Source organism: Xiphophorus couchianus, chromosome 19, assembly GCF_001444195.1.
Source record: "Xiphophorus couchianus chromosome 19, X_couchianus-1.0, whole genome shotgun sequence".
Taxonomy (NCBI): Eukaryota; Metazoa; Chordata; class Actinopteri; order Cyprinodontiformes; family Poeciliidae; genus Xiphophorus; species Xiphophorus couchianus.
In genome coordinates, this window is record NC_040246.1 from 22,553,592 (window position 1) to 22,571,746 (window position 18,155).

Consider the following 18,155-nt stretch of genomic DNA (forward strand, 5'->3'; position numbering starts at 1 on the left):
CCACCTTAACAAAGAGGCCATAGACTGCGCAGTCTCTGTGCTGCCTTCAAGGGCTGTTGGAAATTTCAAAATCAGTGAAAATACTTTGTAAATTTGTTTTTGTTGTAATGAACAGAGATTTTTTCATATGCAACCCCATTAGATTAATGCTGTCTCTATAGCATCAAGGTAATAAGAAAAGAACAGCCTATTTAAATGATCATAACTTGTGCAACTGCTACATCAAGGGTGTTCAAAGTGGGGCTCAGGGGCCATTTGTGGTCCCTGATTGGATTTTTTCACAGCCCCCAACCACAATTCAAGAATAAATTAAGACAAAGCTTTGACTTTTAATTCAAAGTGGTGGACTGCTTCAAGCTGTTTTATTAGAACCTGGCTGAGTACAACTAGTGTTTTGAAATGAGTTACAACAACATTCACTTTCCTTTTGGGGTCAATAAAGTATTTTTCAATTGAATTGAAGACTGACCTAGATCTTGTTTTTAATGTTGCATATGAAAAACCAGTTTTCCTTCCTTCAGAAAACCTGAACTAGTGAACTAGATTAAACTGCATTTCTGTCAGGAAACCAACCAGTTCATGTATATAAATCCAAATATCAGTTCAAATACGTCTCAGTGAGCCAAAATCTGAGTCTGATGAGGCTCGTTTTACTCAGACATTGTAAGAATAACTTTTACGCAGGTGTTGAGTATACTTCTTGTAAGCCCACATTTCTGTATAAAATGTATTTTTATTAGTTTGATGTAATATTCTAATAGTAACTGTTATATTTTCATTCATGCAACAGACTGGCGACCTGTCCAGGGTGACCCCGCCTCTGGCCCTGAACGTTAGCTGGAGATAGGGTCCCTGCAGTTCCCCTCCCGACCCCACTAGGGACAAGGGTGTTAGAAAATGGATGGATATTTCGACATCTTTATTCAATGTTAGCAGTAAATTATGATTAACGCAAATAAGGTCTTGAAAACACTAGTCTGAGTGGAATTACTTTATATGATGCGTTTCACTGAGTTATTATAATAGTTTTTTCTTAAATAATACTTTCATTTATTGAACATTACTATACTCTTGAGTCTGAGTAGATTTATAACGTGTGCATCCAGTTGTTTTGAAAATCCATTATATTGCCTGGTGAGGCTGAATTGCAGCACTACAATTTATACAAATGTTAGTTATTTTCTTTTTCTGTTTACGTTGTTATTGAAAAAAACTGTATTATACTATAATTTATTACAATTAAGTTTTACAAAGTACAAAAATCGTTCAATTTTGGTTAGATTTAGTGTTTCGAGTTAAGTATGATAATTTCCGAATAGTACTGGAAAGCATCATTGTTCCTGAATTCCGATTGGCTCTCCGTTTCCAGCCGCTGTTTCCCATTGGCTGGTGCTGCTTCATTGAGGACCCTCCTCTACCTTTGTCACTTTGCGCTCCCGTTGAATCGCCAAGCTCGTTGTTCCTCGGAGCCCGGCGCAGGACCGAAGAAGTTAGCTCAGCCTGTCGGATATCTGCCCCCGATTTGGTCGCTTTTCTTTCCCCTCCGACCTCCGAGGATGAGCCGGTGAACTGGATGGGGAAAGAGTAGCCTGCTGGTCGGCTGACCTATCACCCTGCGGCGCGGCGCGGCGCGGAGCTCCGGTGTCGGGAACAAACAGCGGGGAAGGGACGTAAATAAGCCCGGAGATGGTTCACTTTCCGCGGGGACCTTCGGTGACTTTACTGCTGCTGACGGCGCTTTAAAATCTGATTTTTTTAAAAAAACTGAATTGACAGGAAGGAGGTTAGATTAAATCGCTTTGTGGATTAACAATGCCGGACCAAATCACAGTTTCAGAGTTTGTCGCGGAGACAAATGAAGATTATAAATCTCCTACAGCCTCTATTTTCACCACCAGGATGTCCCACTGCAGGAACACAGTGGCTGCTCTGGAGGAGGTGGGTGATCATGCTGCGGCTTTTATTTTCACAGCTAAAACAAAATACAGGATTTCAGTATTTCTTTACTCCCATTTAGTCGACTACCGCCTAAAAATCAGTGACTTAATTAGTAAATATAGTCCACCTGAGCAGGTAACTGTAATCCAAAGCAGGCAAGATGCTCATAGTAACTTTGGAGGAGCAGCAGAGATCCACAGCTAAGGTGTAAGAATCTGTTTTAGTTGGCCATAAAGTAAATAAGTTTGTATTTCTCCAAAATGCCATGTGGTAGAAGTTCCTCTAAAATGCTGAATGTTTAGGCTACATGCTTCAGTCACCAGAAGGTCAAAACGTGCAGAAAACACATGAATGACGAAAACTACAAGCTGAACAGAAACATGCTGCAATCACAGAAAAAACGCTGAAAATGACAAAAGCAGGAAATGTAAAACGCTGCAAAGTCCTCCAGACCACTAGGGGGAGTCTGGAATTGGTAATATTCCCTACCTATGTAAACATGCTGCTGTTTTTTATTGTAAAAATAATTAATTATAACTCACCTTTTCTTTCTTTCTCCAATTCTTTGTAAAATCACGACTTCTGGTCTGGTCCTATACGGTTTGGTTCTCGACTCCCCCTAGTGGTCTGGAGGACTTTTGTTTAGTTTGCAGCACATCTGGTCCATTTTTGTTCTGTTGCGTCCATCTCTGGTAGTTGCATTTGTTTTATTTGTTGCTCCATTTTTTGGTTTTCTGTTGCGTTTTGTCTTTGTGTGTTTTGAAGTTAGAATCCTTTATGTGTTTGCAGCGTATTTCCTGCACCTGTAAAAGCCAACGCTGTTTGTAGGAAATCGCCCTGAATAACCTTCACAGTGAAACATGGTAGTGGCAGCATAATGCTGTGGGGATCCTTACAGATAGTGCTGGAATAAACCAGTTAGAGGCTGCAGAAAACTTTACACTGGGCTGCAGGATAACCAATGTAAACATGTAGCCAGAAATAAAAAGGATAGTTTAGATCAGAGGTCTTCAACATGGGGGTTGCAAACCCTACAAGGGTCGTGGATATACGCTGGAGGGGTCATGAGATTTCTGAATGTACTTATTTTTAATTTAAAGTTATACTTTAACATGAATCCAACATGTAATAAGTTGATAAAGTAAAAAACCAAAATCTATTTTACACAAAAATTCACTTTCAGCGAGCAAAAGATATGTTAAAATTCTGCATTCACTTTAGTACGTCAGCTCGTTTTGGAAAATAAAAAACATTAAATAAAGAATATGTGTATTATTTATGTTTAATGTTGTCCCTTGCTGCTCTGTCATAAACCTCCTTTAAGGTTTTTGGTTGTTTGGAGCCAAAATGGGACAAAGTTGTTCATCTGAGGCGCATTAAATTGGTTGTTATTCATGCAGAGACGGAGGCTCGTCTTCAGCTACACTGCAGAGCCACTTTCTTTAGCTTCTGCTCACAGAGGAGCGTTTTGTGTTGAAACTGGCGGTTCATCAGGAGGAAGGACACTTCCGCTTCGGCCCCCTCCCTGCAGCTTCCCTACTTTGTTACGGTGCGGCAGAGCCTCGCCCTGCTGCTCGGTAAAAATAGATTTTCCCACATGAGCATCTCCCTGCGTTACTGTGTCCCTGCTGCGCTGATTAGGGAGGATGTTGGAGCAGGAATGATGCAGGAAAAGATGCAGTTTTTAAATTTTAACCTGACCCGCCGCACCTTTCAGAGGTTGTGGTTTTATTTTGACGCTTTTGTTCGGTGATCCAGGCAGATTTACACCTGCTCACCGCGGCAGGTGTCTGTGTAAAACCGGCAGGAGGAATGTGTGTTTTTCCACTTAACAGTGCGGACATGGCGCCCTGTGAGTAGCAGGCCAGCAGTAATTGGCGGCTGCGCGGCTGAATTGTTGGGTGTTGAATCTAATTCAGCAGCTTGTTTTGGCGCTGCTGACCTCAGGCAGCACAAGGCTCCATTGTTGGCGCTGCAAACTTTGTTCTCTTTGACTAATTAACCAGCGCGGCCGGCGGGAACACTTCCGCTTATTGTTAACGTCGTCAATACTCCGTTAATCCCAAACAAAGTGCATAAAGTTGAGGTTTTTACTCGCAGATTCAGAGTTTCATGTATTCTGCTGTGGCAGCGTGAGGCATTCAGGGACCGTCTGTTTAAATCTGACAACAAAGACTCCACATATGGCCGGACAATAAATCAATAACAGTCTCTATTGGATAATATAATACATCTGATAGAATATTAAATAATTTCACTGAACTCTGATCCATAACCGCACAGCATTCTGGGAGATGTAGGCAGAGGAAAGGCGTCACTCAGCCTCATGGCTAGCTAACTAGGTGGGCATTTATCAAATCGTTTATCATTTATTGTGATTTTTTTTTTTTATCATGAGAGTTTTGATTTGTTGTCACAATAAATTTCAGTTTTTGTGGTAAATAAAAAACAAAACTGTCAGTATGATCAGAAATGTTACTTTTGCTCTTTTTCTCCACTGTTGGTTCGAAGGAAGCGTCAATAGATATCAATAAATTAGATTAAATGTAGCGACAGTTTAGTGACACAAATCACACTTTATGTGACTGGTGTCCTTAAGAAGGGCTATAATAATGGGTTTATAATAATGGGTTTATAATAATGGGTTTATTTGTCAGGAGTAATATATGTGTTTTGTGTCAGGACTGAGTAGTTATAGTTAATAATAGTAATAATAACGATTATAGTTTCTGTATCATTTCGCAGCATGAGTTGCATTTTAAACCGTTGAGAGGCGAAGGAAGCCGTTTGCGATCGCCGGTGGTCTCAGTTTAAAAATGTTTGCGGTTTGTCTGCGGGAACCTTTAATCAGATGCAGCGAGGTGAGATTATTCAGCTGCTAATCTGTCCTTCCAGATGGTTAGTTTGGGACAAACCTGCTACTTAATCCTGGTACCAAAGAGAACGGAGCCAGAACCAGAGAGGAGCGCTGCTTCATGCTCAAGTCCCAATGAAATGGGATTAATATTGATTTATCCGCCAATGTGACAAACAATAAGAAGTATGTTTGGAGGAGTCGAAGTGAGGCTGTGAAACCTGGCCTTGTATTTTAAAAAAATTTTTTTTTAAATGTGTCCTGGCCTTTAAAAAGACTTTGTTGCTCATTGTCTGAGTCTCAACAGATTTACGTTCACAAGTGGAGTGTTACGACTGCGGATAGCAATAAATAAGGCTTTTATTAACTTATATATATATATAATTTGTTGCTAAGGTTTCTTGTTTGTTTTTCTCTTTCTGCAGGTGTAGAAGCAGACTTTTACTTTCAGGGTGTTCACTTGTATTCTCTCTATTTTTCCTCCTCTACTTGTATTTTATTTTCCTTTTTAACCTTTTTCTCCACCTTTCTTGCCTTTTAGTTTTTCATTTCCATGTCCACTACATTCAAAATAAACCAGGGCAATTTCTAATAGAGGTGTGGAATATTGCATATTTTGGTATAAATCCAAAACCGAACAAATAAAGCCTCAATCAATGATGCTGATACTTTTTATTTTTCATTTAGGTGTTTTTGTAGTTTTTCCTTTGAATTATTGGTTTGGTTCTCGTTTCCAAAGTTCATTAATATAAATCACTAAAATCCTAAAATGATTGTAATCTTCTCTCCTAGTGTTGGTTTTCCATGTAAATGGTTTTTCCAGACGGCCTTTGAATGCATCGCCCCCAGGCCTTAATGGCTGTGCAGCCAATCTGCTCTAAACTTAAATGCATCACTTAATTAGGCTGGTAGTTTTAAAGCGGCTGCTATCGCTCAGACACTGTGTGTGCCAGAACCACAGCCATAAAAACCAGTTTATCCAGTAAGAGGATATGGAGCTTTGTGTCAGGACGCCCCCGCCCCTTTGTGCTGACTTTCTTCTGCTCACGCTCAGAAATAAGAGCTTCTGGATCCTGTTTCTGCCTTCAGACCTTTTCAAAGCTGGAGCTTGTGGTGATAAACCTGTTACAACCTGTAAGGTCACCAGACACACTTTATGATTTCTTCTCAGAGACCCAGAATTAGTCTTCATTTTTGGAAAAATAACATGTTTACGTCTTTATTTCAGTCTCTAATTGGTGCAATTCAAAGATTTTGTGCTGTACTTTCAAAATAACGACTAATTTTTAGATTACTCGACTAATTTTCCCTCCAACTAATGGAGAAAGGTTTGCACGGTTCACCTCCTGCATGGCAAAAATAGGAAAACCAATCAATGATCTATCGGGTAAAATCCCATTGGCTTGTTTGGTTGAGTTCAGAACCAGTTTGGGGCGGCCCAAAAACCACCGATTAATGTGAAATGCAGACTTTAGAAAATAAACGTGTCATCGGCGTAAAGATGGAGTGATGCATCATCAACGCGCTGAAAAAACAACTCTGGAGCATTTTTTCTAAAAAAAAGATTTTTTAATAGTGAAGTTTTGCATTTATTAAAAATTAAAAAATAAAATAGAGCACACAGATTCATCTCCTGCATGACAAATATAAATAAATATCAGTTTAATACTGTTATATTATTATAGGATGTAAACTAAACCAGAAGAAATCATGATGGAAACGTTTGAGAGTTGATTTCTGGACGGGACGTTTAAGCCTGAGCTGAAGGTGAACATGAAGCCAAATTGGCGCGCGTGTGTGTGTGTGTGTGTGTGTGTGTGTGTGTGTGTGTGTGTGTGAAGCGGGAGGCGGTGGACGTCTCCGACCGACGACTCTGCTGCTGCATCAGGTTATTCCTGGTTGCTGCAGCTTCAGTCTGCCTCCTTCTCCATCCTCTGGTCTCAGGCCAGCAGAGGTTTTATCTCCATGCTCCAACTCAACTTCTGTTGAAAAGAAATGAAATCTGATTTAATTTCCATCCAACCAGTGACTGTCACTGAACCGGTTTTTCTGGCAGGATGTTTGCTCTCCTCTGATAATATTTGTTGTATTTGAAGTGCAGCGATTTATAATCCGATGTGTTGATGGCCTGAACAGGCCTCCCAGGTGTGGTGTTGGTTCAGTCCGGTTCCTCTGAAGGCTGTGGCCGGGTCAGGAAGAGCAGCTGCTCGGTGTGGAGCAAAGGCCCTGAGGGAAGTTTTAACAAGCACTCAGACAGCAGGATTATCGGTGCAGAGACGATCCTCCTCCAACAGCCTCACAGAGGGATCAATGACCACATGGCCTGAAAGGCAGTTTGGCTCAAACCACCGACTGGGCGGCTTAATGCCTCTGATAATTGAAGTCAGATTAATGACAGGATCTTCTCTCCTTGAATATTTGCCGTCCTGTCACTGTGGTGTGGATGTTTGCTGTAGGACAGGCGTGTCCAAAGTCGGTCCTCAAGGGCCGGCATCCTGCATGTTTTTGTTCTCTCCCTGGTTGTAGTAACAACCTTCTCAGCTTGTCAATGTTCTCTTAAGGCCTCTAATGAGCCATCATTGGATCCAGGTGCGTTAAACCAGGGAGAGAACTAAAACACACAGGATGGCGGCCCTCCAGGACCGACTTTGGACACCCCTGCTGTAGGAGAAGTTTCTGTTTACGTCAGTATTATGTATTAATTCAACAGGAGTTTCTTTAAAGGACTGCTAATGATAAACCAATGGATTCAGCTCCTAAAACGTTTGGATCCCAATACGGAGCTTTGAGGAACACCTTTTAGGAATTTAGGAACCTGTTTAGAATCGTTTACATTCCTACCAGAAAATTAGTTGCTTTAATCCATTTCCAGTCCATTTGCCTTTAAAGTCCAGTTCGGTTGGTGATCTGTGAATGCTAATCGATCTCTGGTCCGATTTAAAACCTCGGTTTGGTTGAAGTGAACGCTGGTTCAGTGTGAATGCCGAGCTGCTACAAAAGCAGGAAGTGGACTACAGCGCAAGGCATTCTGGGTAAATACAACCAAAACAAACACATTAGCCTAGCGTTAGCAGGTGAAATGTCTCCTGGTCTTTAGCCAAAGACTAAAGAGAAATCCTCCATCCTCTAACATCGGACGCCTCCATCTTGTTTCCATCTGGTGAAGAAGGAAGTTGCTCTCAGTGTCTTCAGAGGTTTTTGTGTCGTTTCCTTCAGTGGTTCTTGGTGCAGCGCCCCCACAGGCCAGGAGGGGAACAGGTTGGTTTGACTCAGAGCAGAGAGAAAGAGAACCACAGCATCTGGAGGTGGAGCAGATGATGGAGTTCTGATTCCAGCAGAACCGGGTCGACCGGACCATCAGGAGAAAAAATGGCTCACAGGGGAACTCTCCTTCAGTTTGATCAAATCTTTTTCTGGACTGGACTGATTTCCGTTTGTGGTCAGTCTTCAGAGGTTTTTGTGTCGTTTCCTTCAGTGGTGTCATCACACCTGCCTTTCTATTACCAGCCATTCCTGTGGATCTGTCGGGGTTAAAGGTCATGGTAGCATCCTAATCCATTTGCACCATCAGGACGTTTTTATATTGTTGATGCCAGTTGATAACCTTACGCTGATTCTGTTGTACGTTGGAGTGTTGTCGTCTACGACAGTCCAGCCGAGAGGAAAAACCTCTCCATACCCCTCAGAGGTCAAAGGTTGAACAGGAGTCATTGGGGGAAGATGAACACCTAAAGCTCATCCATCACTGTCCCTCCGGTCCAGATGATCAGAGACGACTCGTGTTGAGGGCTTTTGTTGCCCGGCGGGCCGGCCGTCTTCGTTAATGAACTCCTGCTCTGATTTGTAGTCTGCGGCGCTCCGTTTGGGTTTTCAGCTGCGCTGTCCAGCTGTCACTCTCACTCAGAGGAGACACTCAGCCCACATGTCAGAAACTGCTGAGAGGATCTCAGGGGATTCAGATCTGCTGGCTTCTGACTCCAAAAGGTCAGGTTCATCATACTTCAATTTAGAGGTGCAACAACGAGACACATGAGAAGGTTTTAGTCATAAAGGACTCAAAAACATCTGAGAATCTGATGTCTCACATTGCAGCCACTGTTCAAAGCTCACAGTTCAATCTAAAGAAAAAATCTAAATTATCACTTTTATATGATGCTGTATTAGTGCCAGTATAGACAAAAAAATTTTTTTTAATAAATTGTAAATATTCACCAAAAAACTAAAACATTTTGGAGAGAAAATCTTGGGAATTTCTGAGCTTGAAATTGTTTGAAAAAAAAATCAGGATTAAAAAACAAAAGTAATATTTCTGAGCTTGAAAAGTCAAAACGTCGCTAGAAAAAAAACAGAAATTTTGAGACAAATGCCACAATTTTTCAAAGGTAAAAATTTTGACAAAGATTAATAATAATCTTAAACATTTAAGAAAAAAATTGATAATTTACACATACTATGTTTTACATAAAAAAGGATTAAAAAAATTCATCCAAAGCTCAGTTTGACATCAACCCTCTTTAGTGTGGACTTTGTTACTGCAGGAAGACACTTTTTATGTTTCAGTGCTTCGCTCGTCACTCTGGGAGGAAAATGTGAATGAAAGGGTCAAATTTAACAGAGATGAAAATAAAACACAGCACTGCTTCCATTAATGAGCTGCATGCATGGTGACGCTATCAGATTCCTTCAGCCAGAACAAACACAGCGCAGCGTTTTGCTTCAGTATTGGATATAAAATCTGTTCCTGTAGCACTGAATCAGTCTCTCTAGTGCAGATTCTTCCAAATGTAGTCCTTCATGTGCCTTTAGATGTTTCCATAGCAGGAAAATGAGCTGCAGCCTTCATCAAAAGAAAACGTTTCCACTCCAGGCATGTCAGGTTTGATCTTCAGAGACCATTTGAGAACCTTCGGTTCTGTGAAGTGACTTGATTCATGTCAGTTGAAGTTTTTGTGCTGCTCAGTGGAGATCAGAGAGGCTTTTATGAAATGCAGACTTTTTTTTAGTGCCTCTAAAGTTCGGCTTCAATCACATCGACGTGTGCATCTTTCATTGGGTGATTTCTACACAGTCTTCTGCAGAGACGCCATGTTTTACTATTAGCGTCATCTTGTTGTTTTTCTTCTCCAAAAGCTGCAGCTCTCGCCCTAAAACTAGATTCTTTTGAGCCTCTAGTTGGTTTGTAAGTTTTATTAAAAGCGTCAAAGCGTAGGCAGACTTTAACAGGTTTTACATCAGGGCCCTGCGGTCTCCTTTACTTCTTGTTCTTCGGCAGAGCCGTGTTAAATGTCTGAAAGGACGTTTCTTCACAGAAACATCTTTCCAGGAACTTTGGTGGACAGAATCCTGCTCATAGTTTTATCACCCTGTAAACTTTTAACAGGCCTCAGCAGTAAACATGGAGGTTGCTTCCTCTGACAGTTGATGTTGTCGCCTTATGTGACTCCTGGCAGCTGCTAGCCAACACTTTGGTCTGGCTGCTGTGTTCAGCAGTGGCAGGAACATATCTGTTTATAGCAGAGCTAATTGTTAGCTTAGTGCGTAGCATTTTTGCTAACTTTCAAAGCGTTTAGCACTATTGGTGTCCTCTAAATACATTTTTTCAGATAAATGCTAATGAAGTTAATTTTTTAAAGCTTTGTGCTTTAGCTAACTTTGAAAAGATTTAACACACTTAGCTTTCCTTAAATTATTAAATTCTTTTGCGCCAATAACATAACTAATTTTTAAATGATTGCTTTAGAGATTTTACTAACTTTGAAGATGCTTAGTGATAATGGCTTCAAACTTTTTTTGATAAATTTTTGCAAAAATAATGGAGCTAAGTTTCAGCTTTGCCCTTTAGCTAACTTTGAAAAGGTTTAGCGCACTTAGTTTTCCCAAAATTAAATTTTTCAGATCAATTCTAATGCGCTAATTTATTTGGCTGTTTAATAAACTTTCAGTTGATTAAAGTTTTGCATCTGTGTTGAAGTTTTAGTTAAGAATTTATGTAGTTAAATGTTTATATTCATGCTCTTATTTTGAAGTGGATGAGGTTCTGTTTCCTCTCCCCACATCCTCACTTATTTTTCCCCCAATTACTTTTTTCAAACGCAGAACATTCAGAAACAAAATAAAACATGTACAGCAAAGAACAAGATATAAACATAAATACAATGTCTAAGAGCGTTGCATAACATTTAAATTATGTCAAATTTATACTGGAGTTTGAATTGAATATTTTGAATTGAACTTAGCGATTTTTGTATTAGCTTCCACTAAATACTGTGTTGGTGTGGCTCATTAGCGTTAGCATAACAAATGTTTATTATTAGCACTTTATTAGCAGTTAGTACAAGTAACTTTTTAGTTAAAACTGCCCAGCACAGATTTTTCTTCACCTCTGTCAGATAGAAAACATGAACTGAAACCTGAACTGAATTGATTCAGAAGAAAAGGCCAAAGTTTCTAGACCTTCTTTAGTTTCGGACTCCAGGCCGTCTGTCTTCGGTCAGCCTGATGTTTTCCATGCAGGCTGCTGGAGAAAAACTGCAAACTCGGCCCCCGCTGGCCACCTTCCGTCTAAATATTGACTTTTCACACTCGGCACAGAGAAAATTTGTGAATGAACCTCTTGAGAGCGCCGACCCAGATGCATTTGTCAGCACTCCAGGCGTCAAAGCCTAAAATAAATGCATTTTAATGGCTGCTGCATAAAAATGGCCGCTTTTAATTTAAACAAATATCAGGAAAAGCAGCAAAGTTAAATGAGTTTCCATTACAACAGTTAGTCTGACTGACTGTTGGGGAAACATGAGGATAAATCATTTTCTGGTCATCGGTCACAAACAAACATCTAGAGGTGTTGCTTTTGTTCCAGTCTGTTATAAAGAAGTGTTTTCCTATCTGCTTAATGTGAAATATTTGACATATTTTCAGAGAGTCAGACTCTGCCTCAAGGTTCACCTCCCTATGACGGAGAATTGGATCCAGACTGAAAAGATTACAAGAATAAAGTCATAATATCACCTGAAGAAAGTGGTGAATTATTGTTGTATGATTCTGTTGTGTCATTATGACTTTACTCTGGTATTTCTACATCAAAAGGCATGAAGCTTTTCTGCTCAAAGCTTTTAAATATTTAATACTCTGTGTTTATTATTCAGAATAAGTCTGAAAAATACATTTATTTATTACACCGCATCTGGTCCTCCTAGTACAACATATGGTCCAACATCCCACATGAGTCTGACTGTAAGTAAATCTGGCGAGTTCACGCTGACTGTCTGCTGCCGCCACAGCAATCTGTCGCCGGGGAGCTTACAAGGTGAGCCAAGGTCGCTGCAGATGAAGGGACGACACAGAACCGGCCCGTCTGCAGTGACGCCGCAGACAGAACCGGGCCTGGTTCTGCTTGGGTATTGGAAACGGCCGTGTGTGTGTGCTGGCCGGCGATGAGCCTCCTCCGGCGCAGAGCTGCTGTTGTCAGCAGATAGTTTCTGGTGAGAACAATGAGGCTGGATCTCCGTCCTGCCGGTCAGAGCCGCTGGAATGCGTTTCTTCCTCAGCGTCTGCAGAAAGAGGCTGTGAAGACAAACCGGGCCTGGTGGCTCAGGGTCAACATTACTCTGCAAATTAGTTTCTGCTTTGCTTAAGTTGTTTTAAAAGCACTATAAGATCAGCCTGGCGGGCCACCAGGCTTTAGTTGTGTCCCCACCAGGCTCAGTATTGTTCTATTTATTTCAAGTTTTATTTTAAGATTTTATAGTTGGTGTTTAGATATTATTAATGATCCACTAATCAATTCTCCTGAGAAATTGTAAATTGGAGTGATGTTTAGTATTTAGACCAGGGTGGGGCAACTCCAGGCCTGGAGGGCCTAAAAGCCTCCTGCAACTTTTAGATGTTTCTCTACTTCAACACACCTGAGTCAAATAATGAGGTCATTAGCAGGACTCTGGAGAACCTGACGGCATTCAGGTGTGTTGGACCAGGGAGACGTCTAAGAGTTGCAGGAGACCGGACCTCCAGGACCAGGACCAGGACTGCCCACCCCTGATTTAGACGATGGTTCATATCCTGTCTGGAAACGAGTTTTAAATAATTTTTCTCGAACTATTATTTTAGTTTATTGACATAAGTTAAAAAGTGAAAATAAAAACTGAAATCCAGAGAAAAACTCCTGAAAGTTCAAATTTATAATAAACATAAAGACTGTAGAGAATAATGGGAAGAGAGATACTGATATTTCAGAATATTTGTGTCTGTTTTTATGATCTGTTCATCCATCCATCTGTTCATCCATCCACCCATCTGTTCATCCATCTATCCATCCATCCAACATCCCATAAAAACAGTGAAACATGGTGGTGGCAGCATCATGCTGTGGGGAAGTTGATAGGAACTAAAAACAAAACAATGGTTCTCCTTCCAGTTGACCATGCAGCCAGCTCCTTAATGGTTTAAATCACAGCATAATTTGTTAGAATGGCCTAGTCAAAGCCTAGCATTCTAAAACAGAGGCTGACGTGCCCTCCTTCCAGTCTGACTGAGATGATGTGCAGATCAGATCCCAGTAAAATAAAATAATGTTTATTTTGGTTATAATGTGACATCATAGCAGGAAAACCCCAGCAGCCGATGACCTTTGACCCCACTGAGTTCCTGTCTGTGCCTGTGTGTGTTCAGGCTCTGGATGTGGACCGCAGCGTTCTCTACAAGATGAAGAAGTCGGTGAAGGCCATCTACACGTCCGGCCTGGGTGAGTCGTCACGGCGATTCTCACTTCCTCCAGACACAGACCAGCCCGCTTCAGGGATTCAAACCCGAAACCTCAAAAACAGGGCGCTGCATTTTCAGAGCTTTCCTACCGAGAGAGAGATTGTGTGTGTGTGTGTGTGTGTGTGTGTGTGTGTGTGTTTGAGTGTTATGCTCTCTCCCTCTGCAGGGTTCTGTTAGAAAACCCAAACAATTTGCTGAGCGGGTTTGTTTTTTCTGAACAGAGCGCGCTCAGTTCAGGCCACAGCGCCGGCAGTTTGATGAATGAACAGCTGGGGGGGGAGGGGCGTCATGGCAACCATGTTTGATGGCGGCCATGTTCTCTCTTCACTGTACCTTTCAGGCTGAGTTTGAGTTAATGATCTCCGGGGATCAGCGTTGTTATCAGTGTTGACGGTCGAAACTTTTCCCCGTCTGTGGAAAGTTTTCACTCCAACTGACGTCGTCTGGTAGAAACTGTCATGGCCGACAAAGCTGCCCCGGTTCTGGCCTGTTTCCAGTAGCAGCAGAATATTCCAGTTCATCCTGGATATGTAGCAGCAGAGAGATGTGTTGCCATGGCTGAAAAACGCATCACAATATAAACATTTTGTAGAATTATTGATTCGTTTTTTGTATTAAATATCTGAAATATCGGCAGGCTGGTGGACCTTTCCTGTTTTTACTGTTCTTTATTTTTAAGCCGTTATGAGGCACAGCTGCAAAACCTGAAACTGCTGCAGTAACTGGTCAAGTTACTGACCAGTTTGTTGCTAGGTAACCAAAGAGTGAGTGAGTTGCTAGGTAACAACTTACATTACCATGTCATTATCAAAATATTAGTTGAAAATGGTCTTAAAACAACAATATTATCGTCTATCGCCCAGTATGATTTGTTATTGTGACGGACCTGATCGATTTTGATCAGGTTGGGATTAAGTTCAGAGAAAGATCAAATTCCTGGGCGCTACTCTTTATGAAAACATAAACTGGAAACCACTGCAATTTAAAAACAAACGTATAAAAAATGTTATTCCATAAAGTGAAAGACTCGCTGAGTGATGAAACGCCGTTGATATCAGGTAACTTATTCTGCCAATTATTCCACTAATCAGATAAAAAATTGGTAAGCTGATAATCTTATTTTGTATAATATTAAAAAGACAAATAATTCAATTCCGTTTTGTTTCCTAAAGTATGTTAACAGCATTCCTTTAGTCAATGTTTGATCATTTGTAGCAAATTATGCAGCTAAAAATATTTCTAACATCAACATGTGAAAATCTAGAAGTAATTCAAAAAGTTGAAGGTTTATTAATGCAACTTGTCGACAATGATGTCAGATGTAAAGTTTTTTGAATACGTTAATTAGGAATCATGTTCAGATCTTTGTAGTGTAAAGATGGTTCATGTTTTCATGCGGTGCGGCTGAAACGCTGAGACGAGATGAAACCGGCCGATAAAATCAAAGTTCCTCCAAACTGAAACTGTCGTTTGATTCTTCAGTTTGAATTGCTGATGTGGATGATGACTGAGATTAATGCTGGAATGCAGCTGCTTGTGTCAGAGTGAAATAATTTCAGGAACGGAGAAGCTTTTCTGTTTAAGTGGTCATAAATCTCAACAGAAGTCAATTTGGTTACACGTTGGGCTGCAATGATTTCATAAAATAATGTCTTTGTACATTTTGCTGATTAAATTAAACTAAATTGAGGTTCCTAGCCCTTCTCAGATTTATGGGCAGCAACAGTTGCATCTTTAAAGTCGTTGCTGATGTATTTCTGTGTTAAACTGCTTTTAAAAAGATTCATGAAGATTTAATCATTGGATGTTTTTCCACCTCAGGCTGGGTGATATGGACTTGAAGTTTATTACGATATTTTGTGGTACCGTTGTAATATGCAAAAAGTGAAAATAAGAATTATTTATTACATGTTTTTTAGGTAACAAGGTGACTGTAACTCTGTGTCACAGCAATTATAGTCCCACAAACACAAGTGCTGCTCCTGAAAAACATTCCCATTTGTAAAGCGCTTTTTTTTAGGACACCAGTCACAGAAAGAAGTTTGATTTGTTTCACTAAACTGCACCTGGTAACTACAGTATATTTTCAAATGTATTATTTACTGATGCTTTCATTGAACAAACAGTGGAGAAATGGTAAAAGTGTCAATAATGACAATAAGGACAGCTTTGGAGGGTTTTAAATATCGTTGATTGGAATTTATCGTGACAGTGATGAATCAAAACTCTTATTACGTATATTAACAAATTTATCACATTAAGTGATACATAATACAATATTTCCACCAATGGACTCTTTGGGCTTCCGTAGTTCAGAGATTTCAGTCCATCTTGTTTTGCCACTTGTATTTAATTGAACTTCAAAGTCAGATGATTGAAATAAAAGTAAGTTTCTTAAAAAAAACATTTGTAATTTTCTTTTTATAAAAGAGAGGGATGGAAAACATCAAATTCACTCGGCTGTTTTTCCAAAACTTTAAGATGAATAAAACACTGAAAGTGAACTTAATCTTTGGATACAACTTTGCAGGATTTGACAGATAGAAACTTTGTTCATGTTGTTTCTAAACTCAATCTCTGGAAACAAAAAGAAAAACTGTTGTGTTGCACAGAGGAAACAAAGACACTGCTGGGAGTCTGACTGTAAATCTGAATATTTCACCTTTTCCTTGAGGAATAATAATATTGAGAATATTTCAGGTTGTAAAAATAACAATTCAAGAGTCTGCAGGAGCTGAGTCAGCGATGACGACTTCTTCACAAGAGGAAGAGCAGCAGAACAAAAAGTTAAAGAGGCGTAAATACTCCTGAAAGATTGTTGAGACTTTACTGCAACAAAATGTCAGAACTGTGTTTGAATTCACTCCCGGATAGCAAACAATGTAAACTTTACCAAGTTTCCCTTTAAAAGCTTCTGGTGCAAATTAATTTTGCACTTTGCAGCTTTTCTAAGCTGCACACAAATAGCTGCAGACTTTTAAGACTTTTCTTGTTTTGGCTCGTCTCTGCAGAGATACGGCGTTAATCTGAGCTCACACATTGTTCTGTATGCGTCAGCCAGGAAGCAGAAGCCGGCCTGTTGTCCCACGATTAAAGCAGTTAAGAAGCTGCAAAACAAACTCTTGGGACGTTGGATAATCCTTTGCAGATGCCTCAAAAGCTCTGCTTTGTTTTTCTTTCTCCTTTGCTGCTATGCAAACTGATAAGATGTAAGCTGTGTTTGCAGCCAAGTGTTATTGTATGCAGTAGAAACAGGATTGTTGTTCAGCAGAAGTTAGAGACAGAACATGGGAGCTCAGGGTGAAATTTCTGCAACAAACTTTACCGTCTATGATGACTCAAAAACCTCTTGATACCAAAAACCCTTTAATCCAAAGCATGAATCTCACATTCAGGCTTACATTTTTATTATATTTATCTATTTATCAAAACAAATGAAGAGAAAATACAACAGATTTTTAGTAACAAACTTTCCTCCAAGCTGCCAGAATGAAACAGGAGTCTGTTTGAATAAAACTATGGTTTATGACTCTGAAATTGATCAAGGCGGTTTAGTGTTCCTCTTCCAGAGTGCTCCAGAGGAAATGTTCAGATGTGTCGTTATTGGCTGGAGGGCAAAGTTTGGACCCTTCCTGTTCGTCCACAAACCGCAAACGACCCCGGGGGCCAGCAGTTTGAACACGTCTGATTTAATGAGAAGTTTAAATTTAACTGAAGCTTCAGAAGAGTGAAAGGAAAGGAGTCCAGGTTTCAGAAACCAGCCGTTTCTTTCTGCTGAACTCGGCCAGAACTTCAGGGACCAAACGGTGAGGGCAGTGGTGGGCCGCTAGCTGAAATGCTACTTAGCTAATCCAATGCACTAGTGATGAAGATTAGCTCCTCCAAATTCAATTCAGAAATGCTACACCAACACGTTATTTAGCAGAAGCTAAACCAACATGGTATCTAGTGAAGGCTAACTCTAACACGCTATATCAACACAGTATTTAGCAGAAGCTAAAGCTAAAGTACCACAACAACATGGTATTTATCTGGAGCTAATGCTAGATGCTCCACTAGCATGGTAATTAATGGAGGCTAACGCTAAAAAGCTACACCAATTCGGAGCATTAGCTCCAGGTTGTTATTTAGCGGAAAGTAACATTGAAGCGCTGCGGAAACATATTAAACACTGACTTCAATAATTAGCAATAATTTAATTTTGACATAAATAAGTTATTTTTAATGAATAAAGTATTCTATTCTGCTCTCAGGTATTTTTTTTTATTAATATCTTGTTCTCTACTGTACATGTTTTGCTTTGTTCCTATATGCTGCTTGTTTGAAATACTTATTGGAGTAAAACCAGAGAGAACTTGAGGAAAGGAAATTGAACTGCTGCATCTTTAACTATTTCAAAATAAAAGCAGAAATATAAACGTCAAATTTTTTGAAAAATTCCTAAAAGTCTAAAACCAAAATTTCACCGATGTCAAACATTATTCAACTAAAGGTTTACAAAACAGAAAAGCAAATTATTGCTTTAATTTAAGGGAAGCTAAGCCTGCTAAATGTTTTCAAAGTTTGCAAAAATGTAGCTCCACTGCTAGCGGATTAGCGGTAG

At 40.1% G+C, this 18,155-nt stretch overlaps 1 protein-coding gene across 6 annotated transcripts in view; it reads left to right on the top strand.

The window, feature by feature from the left end:
* The first annotated feature begins 1,432 nt into the window (after window positions 1-1,432).
* Window positions 1,433-18,155, top strand: part of asap2a (ArfGAP with SH3 domain, ankyrin repeat and PH domain 2a) — a 42,375-nt gene continuing 25,652 nt past the window's right edge. For all 6 annotated transcript variants that reach the window (XM_027999903.1, XM_027999904.1, XM_027999905.1 and 3 more), the window contains exons 1-2: window positions 1,433-1,938; window positions 13,460-13,532. In XM_027999903.1, coding sequence (XP_027855704.1) covers window positions 1,813-1,938; window positions 13,460-13,532 — 199 coding nt within the window. In that variant the 5' untranslated portion in view covers window positions 1,433-1,812. The remainder of the gene's footprint in view (window positions 1,939-13,459; window positions 13,533-18,155) is intronic.